The sequence below is a fragment of the Nyctereutes procyonoides genome, unplaced genomic scaffold, assembly GCF_905146905.1.
Source record: "Nyctereutes procyonoides isolate TBG_1078 unplaced genomic scaffold, NYPRO_anot_genome, whole genome shotgun sequence".
Lineage (NCBI taxonomy): Eukaryota > Metazoa > Chordata > Mammalia > Carnivora > Canidae > Nyctereutes > Nyctereutes procyonoides.
Window position 1 is genome coordinate 14,057,302 of NW_026575130.1, and position 13,319 is coordinate 14,070,620.

Consider the following 13,319-nt stretch of genomic DNA (forward strand, 5'->3'; position numbering starts at 1 on the left):
CGCTGGGCCACGCGCTCTCCGGGCGGCAGGGGCGCCGCCTCCCGGCCAGGGCGCGCGGCCGAAACCCCACGGGCCCGCGCCGAGGTCTCGGGGACGGCGGCGCCGGGAGCGCGCGCGGGGCGGCCGCGGGGACCGGGACCCTCCCTCCCGGGCTGGCTCCGGGGCCCGCGGCGCGGGGAGCGCGCGGGGGGGGGGGGGGGCGGAGCCTCGGAAACCCGCGGCGCCGAGCGCTCCGACCTCTGCCGGTTTCGCAGCCCGGGGCTCCGCCTGGGGTGATGCGCTGCCGGGAGGCGCTGCGCGCTGGGCGGAACGAGGCTCCCCTGCAGACCGTTTACCCTGTTGCGCAGCCCTCCTGCGCTGGAGACCGCGAGGTGAGTGGCCCCCAGGGGACACTAAGGGCCCAGAGCGTGTGTTTCTTGTTTGCCGGTGTTTTCGTTCTCCTCTCACTACTGTGGGCCACGTTAGCACCACCGAGGTGCTGAGAACCTCAGATCCTGCTGACCCAGCCATCAGCTTGTTGTCTCATCCTTATTATCTCACGCTAGACCCTGGGGATTTCTTGCCCTAAAAGATTAATATCAGAAAGCCACCGTTTCCTTTAGCCTCCCGTCCAGGAATGGGCACCAGCAGTGGACAGAGACAAGGCGGGTACCTCACTTAGCCAGGTCAACCTCTGTGCTCACTGAAAGACACACACCCCAGGCTTCCACTCTGTAAGGAGGCCCCCACGTGACATTATTGCTGCCACCAACTGCTCTCATGAAATTCTGGTTTACTGTTTCTCTCTAAGCTAAGAATGAAGCGTTTCACTTTAGCAGATATCTGTGTGTCTTCTCTGGGCCAAGCTGGCATGGAGACAGGAAATCCAAATATGAATTAAATACAGTTTCTGTCATCCAACACCCTCAAAAAAAAAAAAAAACCCAATGAATCAGAATATACTTAAGTATTTAGTGTGATTCATGCTATACTAGTGATGTGAGCAAAATGCCAGATTCACCTATTTTATTGGATATTAAGATCTTTAGCATTATAATCCTACTGACTAGATTTTTGCTTTTTTTGTTTTTCAGGGTTGCTGTAGAAGCGGGAAAAAGTCAGTGATAGAACTCTACTCCAGAAGTTGCTGTGCCGGATATAGAAGGTTGGCACTCACATCCATTCCTACCTACTTCTAGTATGTACAGGACAAACTGGAAAGCTAAAAACACTTCTTAGACTCCATTCCAGCTAGAGTTCTAGATGTAAAATTAGGATCTGGCAAGTAGATGATGAACTTGTCTGAAATTTTGAAGGCAAAGGCCATCTCCCTGCTATTTTTGACTGTTTTCTGTTGGCAGGGAAGGTCCAGGACATGCCAGTCCTAGTCTTCAGAACTGTGGGTGTGGGAAGGGCCTTAACAGCAGTGGTGACGGCCAGACTCAGCATTGTCATGTTGTATCACCACCTCTGTGGCTGTCAAGAAGCAAATGAGGAAGGTAGTGAACATATTCTTCTTCATAGTGTTCCTTGTTCCAGGCAGCTTCCAGATCCCAACTTCTCCGGGGTCACAGCTACAATGGTGTTCTCGAACTACATAGTCCTTGCAGGGCCGTCAGATTGTAACGAAAGTAGTACATTCCTCTGTGGTTCATTTATTAGTGCTGTAGATGTCATTCCTGGAGGCCCAGCCTAGAACCTGCACTTCTAGCCCTTTCAATAATCTCTCAGCCTTTAAACAATTCACTTAATTCCCTGTATAAAACTCTCTTCCTGTTAAAATACCTGACGTGATTTCAATTTTATGCAATGATTAATATGTTTACCATGTGGCTTCTAAGAGTCACCTAAACCAAATCTCTTCTATTTCTTTAGATGGGAACTGAAACCATGAGATTAGACTCAGGGGCTTGCAGTGATGTGAATGCCTTCAGTTCGGCTCCTCCCTCTGCAGTTGCCATAGACCCCTTACAGCTGAGTTTGGCTTCTGAAGATATTTGAGTTTGTTACCCATTGACTGGTAATGAGATAATTCAGAGATAATTAGATAATTCAGAGATTCAGAGATAATTCAGATTATCTCTGAATTCTCTTTATGTTACAAATGTAACGTAGAATACTTCTTCATTTTAAAACATCTATAGAATATGTTCTGTGACAAAGGATTGTTGAGTGGTTCATGACCAACTATTTACTAGTCCTGTTGATAATTGGCAGGTCAGCAACTCTTGGTCAGCACACAAACACCAATGACAGAACAGATCTTTCCTCTGGGAGAAAGGATTTATATCTTTGTCCACACAAAGCCTAGGAACATTGTATGTGGAAAAATGGAGCTCCGTATATGTGCACTTATGTAATGAGGAAGTGTCCTCAGTATTGTAGTCATGTGTCATACAGGTTGAGAAGAGTATAATTATGATAAGGTTTAAAGAGTTAACAGCCTTATAAAGTCATCAAATATCTCTTGTCAATATAATAAAAGCTCTTTACCTATTTTAGAAATCTATTATTTATTTTTCTGCAGTTTATATGAGGGACTAAAAGGCTTGAATTTGGCAGTGTCCTTTTTCTTTGCTTTTCAGTACAGTATATGTATGCTTTTTTTTCCTTAAGGAAAATATTATAAAAGGAAGATAAAGCATGGGGGGAGTACTTTATTGGGACTCTATGATGTACTTAATACTATATTACAATTTTCTGCAACATAGGCATTATCGCCATTTTATAGTTGGGAAAAACTATCCAGACTGGTTAAGTAACTTGCCCAAAATGGCCCAACTAGGAGGCAGTGACACAAGGATTTACATTCAGGGTTTTCATCTCCATTTTCCTCTGATCGCTGCACATTTTGCACCATTATGCTCATTATACTCTAATTAATATAAATATGCATAGAATTCCCTTCATGCACTTTCCTTTTCACTAATCATCCTTTTTTTTTAAATATTTTGTTTATTTATTTGACGGAGAGAGAGAAAGCACAAGCAGGGGGAGTGGCAGACAGAGGGAGAGGGAGAAACAAGCTCCCCGCTGAGCAGGGAGCCAGATGTGGCGCTCATCCCAGGACCCTGAGATAACCTGAGCCAAAGACAGACGCTTAACTCACTGAGCCACCGAGGTGCCCCACTCCTCATCCTTAAACATGTGGTTTCTTTGCCTGTAATGATCTTTATTTTTTATAAGGCTGTCATCTTTCAAGACTTGACTCAAATATCACTTGACCCCAGCTACACTGGGCAATACCTCCTCTTTCTGTTCAGCTCTGTGCCTGCACTTCTCATATCATAATTAAATTACCTTAAGATAATACTGTTATAACATACAAAATCCAAAATCTCAGTAACTTAACATAGTAGAAGCTTCTTTCTATTCATGTAAAGTCCAATCAAGTGTTCAGCTGATGGCATTCTACTCAGTAATTGAGGAACCCATGGCTTTGTCATCCCCTAAGACTTTAAAAGTTCTTAGGTTCCAGGCATTGGACAAGAAAAGAGAGGGTATGTAGCATATTGCATGGTGGTTTCTTATAGGTAAGAAATAAGAGTAGCATGCATTATTATGCTCACATCCCCTTGGCCACGCCTCGCTAACACATAAGAGAAGCTGGGAAATGTCTACTATCTGTGTGCCCAGGCACCACAGGAAACTGATTTGATGAAACATACCGGTCTCCTTCCCTCCCTAAAGAACAGGGACTACATCTCAGTAATCTTCGTATCTCTCATGCTTTACACATTATAGAAAATCAGTAAAAATCTAATGAACTTTAGTAACTGTGAGGGGATGGAGTTGCTATCTCATGTGCCTAATATAAAAACTTATGATGCTTTATTATGGTTGTTTAAGGAGTGATCTATCATTCTCTGACTAGGTTGCAATCTTTGAGTGTGGGAACCATGTCTGACCACTTTTTTTTTTTACTGTTTTCTTTTTTAATTGAAGGATAATTGACACAATGTCACATTATTTTCAGGTGTGCAACATAATGCTTCAACAAACCTATATGTTATGCTGTGCTCACCCCCAAGTACCATTTGTCACTACCACTGTCACCATAACATTATTACAATGCCATTGGCTATATTTCTTATGCTTTACCTTTCATCCCTTGAACTCTTCACTCTTGAGTCCCCAGAACAAGAGCTAAAATCTGGCAAGAGCTTAATAGATGTTTGTTGAATGGATAAATGGGTCCTCAGAAAGAAAGAGGGAGAGAGCAATTGCTGGGTCGTAGGGCAGGTCTATTTTTAACTCTTTGAGGAACCTCCACACAGTTTTCCAGAGAGGCTGCACCAGTTCACATTCCCACCAACAGTGTAAGAGGGTTCCCTTTTCTCCGCATCCTCTCCAACATTTGTGGTTTCCTGCCTTGTTAATTTTCCCCATTCTCACTGGTGTGAGGTGGTATCTCATTGTGGTTTTGATTTGTATTTCCCTGATGGCAAGTGATGCGGAGCATTTTCTCATGTGCATGTTGGCCATGTCTATGTCTTCCTCTGTGAGGTTTCTCTTCATGTCTTTTGCCCATTTCATGATTGGATTGTTTGTTTCTTTGGTGTTGAGTTTAATAAGTTCTTTATAGATCTTGGAAACTAGCCCTTTATCTGATACGTCATTTGCAAATATCTTCTCCCATTCTGTAGGTTGTCTTTGAGTTTTGTTGACTGTATCCTTTGCTGTGCAAAAGCTTCTTATCTTGATGAAGTCCCAATAATTCATTTTTGCTTTTGTTTCTTTTGCCTTCGTGGATGTATCTTGCAAGAAGTTACTGTGGCTGAGTTCCAAAGGGGTGTTGCCTGTGTTCTCCTCTAGGATTTTGATGGAATCTTGTCTCACATTTAGATCTTTCATCCATTTTGAGTTTATCTTTGTGTATGGTGCAAGAGAGTGGTCTAGTTTCATTCTTCTGCATGTGGTTTATGTATACAATGGAATATTACTCAGCCATTAGAAACAACAAATACCCACCATTTGCTTCAACGTGGATGGAACTGGAGGATATTATGCTGAGTGAAGTAAGTCAATCGGAGAAGGACAAACATTGTATGTTCTCATTCATTTGGGGAATATAAATAATAGTGAAAGGGAATATAAGGGAAGGGAGAAGAAATGTGTGGGAAATATCAAAGGGAGACAGAACATAAAGACTCCGAACTCTGGGAAACGAACTAGGGGTGGTGGAAGGGGAGGAGGGCAGGGGATGGGCGTGAATGGGTGATGGGCACTGAAGGGGGCACTTGACGGGATGAGCACTGGGTGTTATTCTGTATGTTGGTAAATTGAACACCAATAAAAAATAAATTTATTGGAAAAAAAAAAGAAAGAGGGATAGAGTTATTTACATATAGTTAGGAAATAGTAACTGAGAAAGTGACATTAGAGTTAGATCTTGAATGACTGGTAGAATTTTACCAGGTAGAAAAAAAACAAAAAATGAAACCCCAGGCAGCGATAGTAGTGCTGTTTTGTTGTGGTTTTATTTGCTTCACGAATAAACAGAACACAATCAGACGTTTATAAGCTCAACTTTTTTTTATTCAGTATTCAAATATTAAAACTGAACTTCAGGGACAGGGAAGGAAAAATATTATAACCTTACAATCTATATAATCTCTATAACTAAAAGAATGGCACTAAAAACCTTGGCACTGATTTTTTTAGCTATTAAAATATTATTTTCTGAATATCTTTGAGAAATATCAGTACAGAGACAGTGTTCTGATTGTTCATCCTCCATAAAGATTTTGCACCATGTCAAGATGCTAGGGAGGCACGTATAAGCCAAAGGTTCCTCATGACTGCTCTGAGCTGGCTCTGCATCAAAATCACCTGTTGTATTTGTTAGGATGCTTTTGGTGGCAGGTAACGTGACATTCAGCCAAAATTGCCTTTGAAAATACAAGTTTATTTTCTCACACGAGATGTCTAGAGGTAGGTAGACCCAGGGTTTGTTCAATAGCCCCAAAATATTAAGGTGTATGTTGCTTTCTATGAGCTAATCTTGACTGACTTTGTCTTCATGAGTAAATGATGGCTGCTAGAGCTCCAAGAAACATAGGTCCTATCCTCAGCTCCATCCCCTCCAACACACACATACACACCATTTAAAGGCAAAAAGAGGAGAAGAATAAATGAATAAATAAAGTTTTAAAAATTAAGTTTTACCATTAAATAATTTTTTAAAAAAGGAGAGGGTTCTTTCCTCTCTTTGGAGGAAGGAGAATCATACCCAGTGGTGCCCAACAGCCCTTCCCACAGATTTCATTGGCAAGATATGAATCATGCTCAGTCTTAAACCATCAGCTGGCATAAAGGAATGGTGTTATAGAGACTGATTCAGACCAAGCATGATTTATCCGTAGGGGTGGAGAAGGTACACACTGGCATACCTGAGCAAGCTCTTAGTAGGTAATAGGTTGTGTTGCAGCACTTGAGGAGATTAAATCTCTGGAAATTCTGATTTTACTAGGCCTAGAGGTAATATTTTAAACTTTCAATTAAATGTATTTGTCCTTGGTAGGGAGAGAAATTAGAAAGGAGAAAGCAAGTATTGGGCCCCTTCTTACCAAAGGATAATTTCCTTGTATTCATATCTCATTATGTAGTGTTTTACTTCACAGTGATTCAGCCAAATCACTGTATCAGTTAGCCAAATAGAATAGCAGTTGTTTTCCTTGGTTTCGTGTGGTCAGCACACCTAACACTTTCAGATAAGGTCATTTTGTTCAGGGAAACATTCTTAGACATTTTAATAATTAATTCAAGGAAATTTTAAGTCCCTCCGTTCACTTGACCTCACTGCTAGGTAGGTATCCTTTTGAAGGAAAGAATATTAGATCAGAGTTGATTAACAGAGAATCCAAAAACTGAAAGGTTTCTGTATGTTCTACATAAACATACTGTATCAGACTGAGAACCTCCACTTTCAACACATGAGTGGGTAAACATCGAAGGTAGGAGTTTTTCATTACAGAGCACTTAATGAACAATCATGGAGATGTTCTTTCAAATGTATGAATATAGCACATATAGTACTCCGGCCATATATATAAATTCTCAGTAAGATTACCCCATGAAGTATTGATCTGTTCCTAGTTCAGACACACACAAAAAAACAAGAATTACCAGGCTTTATCTGTGTAAAGATCTATTAGCGTAATTTACCTGATAGTAGTAAGCATATTTTACTTGACCAAGAGCCCATGGACATTCACAAATTGAGAGTTCTTTTATTTCCTCTGGAATATTACAGAAAACACTTTTAAACATTGAGATTAATAAAGTACTCTGAAAAAGAGAAGGCTGATTTTACAGACATCTTTCTGTATATGAAATCATATTTACAGAAGTGGTTTACAAAATGTGCTTTGCTTCACTTGCCAGGAGGAATAGGGGTCAGTGGACAGGGCTCCTGCAGTTCCATCTTTATTTGTTTCATGTGTTAGATTTCAGGATAGGGTTTTTTTGATAAAAGATTTCCTTGGGCTTAAAAAATATTTGAAAACTGCTGTAGAAGATGTTAGGCAGTTCCCCCATCTTCTTTGAAAACCACAAAAAAAAAAACCAAAAAGACCTTAAATTGTATGTGGGATTAAGTTATCTAAAATGAAATTACCAGATTTTATCTCTGAAAAATATAATTATTGAGGAAAACTGTATCATTTTCTTTTCTCTAAAGCTTTAAGAATTATATAACTTTTTAAAAATGAATTTTGAATTGCATAAGAATATCTTATTATAAAAATCCTTATTGTAAAAATGTAAAAATATAGAGAATAAAAATGAAATTCCGATCACTCTAATTCCATTTCCTTCCCCAAAGGCAACTACTATTATCAGACTTTTTCTATGTATTTACATACATATGCATATACATAATTGCTCATATTCTTGATCTGTTATTCTTGATGTACAATTTTCTCTCAAGTTTGGAGGAAAGATATAGGAGACTGCTCTTTTCAAGTCCATAGCGCTATGATTTTGGTGGCATATGTCCCTAGTATTGCAACATGAAGTTCAAACTAAGCTAATATGGTTTCTAAGCATGTGGATCAGTTCTATGAGAAATTCTGTATACTGGGAATGCTAAAGAGAGACATGAGTGACCAACAACCTTTGCATAAGTTTTTAGAAAACCCTTGACCTGCTAACCTCCTAGCAAGTGGCAATCATAACAGCCACATTCTTTGGCTTAGGTCAAACACATTCTTCTGTTGAATTCTATCTTTGAGTCACATAACTTTGATTAAATTAACATGATTTACTAAATTTGGAACCTATAAAGTTCCACCATTTGACATGAATAAATTTTTTCTAATATGCCTTACTGTTATGTTTTGGTCTGAATAATGTAACATCTTGGTTGAAGAGCAGAAAAACTGTTGCTTCTGTTTATAGGCCCTTTTAGTATTTATCTAAGATGTGTTTTGCCTTCCTACTTTTTGGTGTCCTTTTTTTTTTTTTTTTTTTTTAAGATTTTGTTAAAGCACAGGGACAGAACCCATGGGCAGAAAGAGCAGCTGCCTCAGTGTCATTTTGTATATACAGAAATCTCTCAAAGCATCTTAGTTTAACTGAATTTCTTTTTTAAAAGAGCTCCTTAATCCTTAGACTCTTTTTTTAAAAAAATATTTTATTTTATTCATGAGAGACACACAGAGAGAGAGGCAGAGACACAGGCGGAGGGAGAAGCAGGCTCCATGCAAGGAACCCGATGTGGGACTCGATCCTGGGTCTCCAGGATCACCCTGGGCTGCAGGAGGGACTAAACCGCTGCGCCACCAGGGCCGCCCAATCCTTAGACTCTTAAGGCATATTTAAATTGCAAGTTGTCAGCCAATTAATAATTCAGAATATGTAAATAATATTTGTTGTGGGAACAGATTAAAAGTTCTAGATTCATTTATTTTGTCACCAATGTTGTGCAACCTAAATGGATTAGTAACATTTTTTTATTATAATAAACTCTGTAACAGTCATAATAATGGGAAAGAATAAAGCTGAAGATAATACAAGATAGAAAACAAAAATATTTTCTTATAGGATGTGTTTCCAAACTTCTAATAGAACGTGTTTTCAAACTTACAATTGATTATAACTATATATGAGATTTTAAACAAAATATTACAGCAAAAAAATATAATGCAGTGATTTGGTAGAAATGACATGAAATCAAAGATATAGATTAAAGAATTCTATCATTTCACAAGTTTTTACATAGTTTGACTATGAGACTTGGCTGATACTGGCTATGTCGATTGAAAATAGTTATTTCACTTCTCTAGGCTTTAGTTTTCTCATGTGAATATTAAAGAGATTGAACCAGGTAATTTCTAAAGGCCTTTCCAACTTTTATTATTCCATTAAACTATGATTCTTAATTACTAGGAAACCACCTAGTTTCTCCATATTTCCCCACTTTTTAATTTTTCCATTCAAGACACCCAAGTATCTCAGTTTAACAGCTTTCTTGAAGCTTTAGTGGGATGAACGATTTGAAAAGACTTTCATGAACACAATGAAAAAATAATTGTCTCATTTAAATAGCATTGTTGAAAATGAAGCATTTCATTTAAATTAACTTTCTAGATAACTAACACCTATTTTATTGAATACCACATTTTTTAACATTCTCTTTACATTTCTAAACCATACAATATACTTTAGTGACTCTTAAAACAGAAAATATTAGCACATCATTTTTTTTCTTTCCATTTTCTTGAAGATGTAAAATCACCTTCCTAAACATCTGTTATTATAAAGGGGATCCTTCAGCCAATTCAGGTGTAAAGGTTCTTATTGAGGATTCATTTGGTGGCAAGTGACAGAAATCTAACTCAAACTTAAGGAATTTATTGGCTTACCTATAATTGAAAAGGAACTGCTTCAAGGTATATCAACAATGTGGTTATTAATATGGGGCTTTCCCTTTTTCTCCTTCCATATTAAGGATCTGCTTTGCTCTGTGGTCACTTCATTCTTTGGAAGGCTTTTTTTTTTTTTTTATGATAGTCATACAGAGAGAGAGAGAGAGAGAGAGAGAGAGAGAGAGGCAGAGACACAGGCAGAGGGAAAAGCAGGCTCCATGCACCGGGAGCCCGACGTGGGATTCGATCCCGGGTCTCCAGGATCGCTCCCTGGGCCAAAGGCAGGCGCCAAACTGCTGCGCCACCCAGGGATCCCGGAAAGCTTTTCTGTACGTCAAAAGCATTGTCAATAGTGAGTGTGGGCTTAGCAACCACAACAGAAAGAAAGCTCTTTCTCCAGGATTCCAGTAAATACCTTAAAGCTGCTCTCACTTGTCAGCAATGGATCACATGCTCATGCATGAAACAATCAGTGTGACTGGGAAAGAAGGTCCTCATCGGCCAGGCCTATCCTCATCTCCAGAGCATTGGTAGAGTACGGGGATTGGGAAGATGAGGAGGACAGGAGTATCACATGAACCACATGGGTGGAGAATAGAGGAGATGTGGATTACATAAAAGAAAATTAATATGCTGTTACCAAAAGTCAGGGAGAAAGATGCTTGGCAGACCAAAACTAGAGATACAGGAAAGATATTAATCCCCACATTGTATAGCCTTAAATTTCTGTCTTTCCATCTCCTTCCTGTCACCTATCACTTATGCTGCTCTCAGTTTGCCTCTTTTACAATCTCTTCCTACATTTTTTATATACGTCTTATCTTCTGAGAGTTTAGAAACCAGATGAGCAAAGTCATTTGAATTGTTTCAAAGTAAGAGTTAGTGGGCACTGAGTTGAGAGCTTCTCTATAAGCAAGGAGTATAAACTTTCTATTTTTTTTAAGATTCTATTTATTTATTCATGAGAGATCCAGAGAGAGAGATAGAGACATAGGCAGAGGGAGAAGCAGGCTCCCTGCAGGGAGCCCGATTTGGGATTCAATCCGAGAACTCGGGATCATGCCCTAAACCAAAGGCAGATTGTTCAATCACTGAGCCACCCAGGTGTCCCTAAACTTTCTACCTTTTAATGGATTTCATGACATCTCCTAGACTCCATAAATGGTCATTTTTGTGAATTTTCTGATTTCTTTGCCAAAACTGCCTTCTTGGTAGAGGATACGCTATTGTAATTTTAAGATTCAATGACTGTGAACAGCAAGTGCCATGAACATGGGTGCTTTACGATAAAGGTTACATTTTTGTCATTTTCCTAAATTTAAGCGGGTTTCTAGAGTGACAGATGGTAAAAGTGTTCTTTTAGACATCGAAACGTAGCAGAGAATAAACAACTGTCCAGTTGTAAGTTGTTTTCCTGGCTTTATTAAAATACTAGTATTTTATTTTACCTTTTCTCTCTGCAATACCTCTCTGATTTCAAATAAGTACTTTCGCATCCATGATGGAGATTTTAGGAGAATAGGGAATTTTTTGGAATGTGAAAACCTATGTAAATTCCCGTAAATAGCATACTATGCAAAATGCCAGGTTTTGATTGTTTTCATTAAAAGAGACTAGAATAATAAGTTCTCAAGACTTCATTCTAGCCAATAGCTTATGTCTATTAGAAATAATCATTTATACTTGTTGGCTGTTCAAAAATATTCTTCATTAAATGGCAGAATTGGCTTATTTTTGAAATTTGATAAAGGAGGTGATTCTAGTAATACTGCCCAAGAGTATGATCCTCAAAAAGCCTTGGCTTATTGTCTGGGAATAAAAGCCACCTCAGGGGTGTGCTTTTATATCTATATCGTATATCTCATTACATAGAACTGTGATATAAGGTCATCTATAGCTTCAAAAATGAATAGGAATTGGAGTTTTTGGCTTTTCAGCCAATAGCATGGGAATCCAAGGGAGAAGAGATTAATGTAGTTGTTTATGGAGTCAACCTATAGGTCTGTCCTACATATTTTTTGTTACTTTTTGTAAGTTTATTTTTCCTGGCATATTGTCAGCCTGCAGGGGAAAAAAAAATGTTTTGGTAATCGTCTAATTACTCATGACTCCCAAGAGACTAGGTGTCTAAGACATGGTGGCTATTCAATCAGTGTTGTATTATTTTAACTTTAATTTAGAAATATGAACCAGAGGGCAGCCCCGGTGGCTCAGCGGTTTAGCGCTGCCCCCAGCCCAGGGTAGGATCCTGGAGACCCAGGATCAAGTCCCACGTCTGGCTCCCTGGATGGAGCCTGCTTCTCCCTCTGCCTGTGTCTCTGCCTCTCTCTCTCTTTATGTTTCTCATACATAAATAAATAAAATCTTAAAAAAAAAGAGAAATATGAACCAGAAAGGAATTAGTGATTCTAGTTTCTTTGAAAATAATGGATCCACCGATTTCTCTTTGGTCACTCATTTCAGCATTGAAAAATTGCCTAAACTTTCCTGTTTCATCAAGTTGACCTATTAGAGAAAACAATTTAACAGTAATATTGCTTGTAATATTAGAAATATAACCCAGAAAACAGGGTGGGAAAGAAATCATATAAAAATATAAACAAAGTTTTTTCAAGAGAGGTAAAGGTAAATAAGAATTAGTATACAAAAAAAAAAAAGAATTAGTATACTAGGGGGATCCCTAGGTGGCTCAGCGGTTTGGCGCATGCCTTTGGCCCAGGGTGCGATCCTGGAGTCCCGGGATCGAGTCCCCCTTCAGGCTTCTGACATGGAGCCTGCTTCTCCCTCTGCCTGTGCCTCTGCCTCAGTCTCTCTCTATGTCTATCATGAATAAATAAATCTTTAAAAAAAAAGAATTAGTATACTATATTGTAATCAAAGAAAATATTAGCAATTTAAAGCTAAGAATAGAATAATTTAAAGTATTTTAGATATTTAGAGTTCTAAGGGAAAAAATAAGTGCGATTCATTCATTTAAATTGCTCAAATTGCTGCTTAATTCATTCATGTAAATCTCAAGTTGTTGTTCCATATCTATACTATTTCTCCTTCAAAACAGATCCTATTCCTTTTCTCTGTGTCATCTTATTTTTAATTATAAATCATGGGGGATGAAGATAAAGCAATTGAACATGAAGATTTGGAACCATCTATAGGAATGGATCACACAGCCTCTACATATCAAGAAACACAGGTAACCTATGATCAAATGTAGAATATTCCAACCATTTCCTTAAAAAAGGGACTATGTATTCCCAAATCTATGATAAGATTGTGTTCTCTTCATTCTCTATCACTCAGTTAACAATTCTCCCATTCTTAATCTCCAAAATCGTACAGTAGGTACTTCTACCAGTTTTCCTAATCATCATTAGCAGCTGGCCCCACATGAGGCTAGAAAAATAGCCTGTGAAATGCTTCGTGTTCCCAGCCTGACCCCTAGAATTCTGTGTTCTTCCCTCTCTTTTTATT

General features: G+C 38.7%; 1 protein-coding gene across 2 annotated transcripts in view; it reads left to right on the forward strand.

The window, feature by feature from the left end:
• The first annotated feature begins 280 nt into the window (after positions 1-280).
• The window catches only part of SLC9B2 (solute carrier family 9 member B2), a 64,152-nt gene continuing 51,113 nt past the window's right edge, over positions 281-13,319 (forward strand). For both annotated transcript variants that reach the window (XM_055342337.1, XM_055342338.1), the window contains exons 1-3: positions 281-371; positions 1,074-1,144; positions 12,907-13,041. In XM_055342337.1, coding sequence (XP_055198312.1) covers positions 12,952-13,041 — 90 coding nt within the window. In that variant the 5' untranslated portion in view covers positions 281-371; positions 1,074-1,144; positions 12,907-12,951. The remainder of the gene's footprint in view (positions 372-1,073; positions 1,145-12,906; positions 13,042-13,319) is intronic.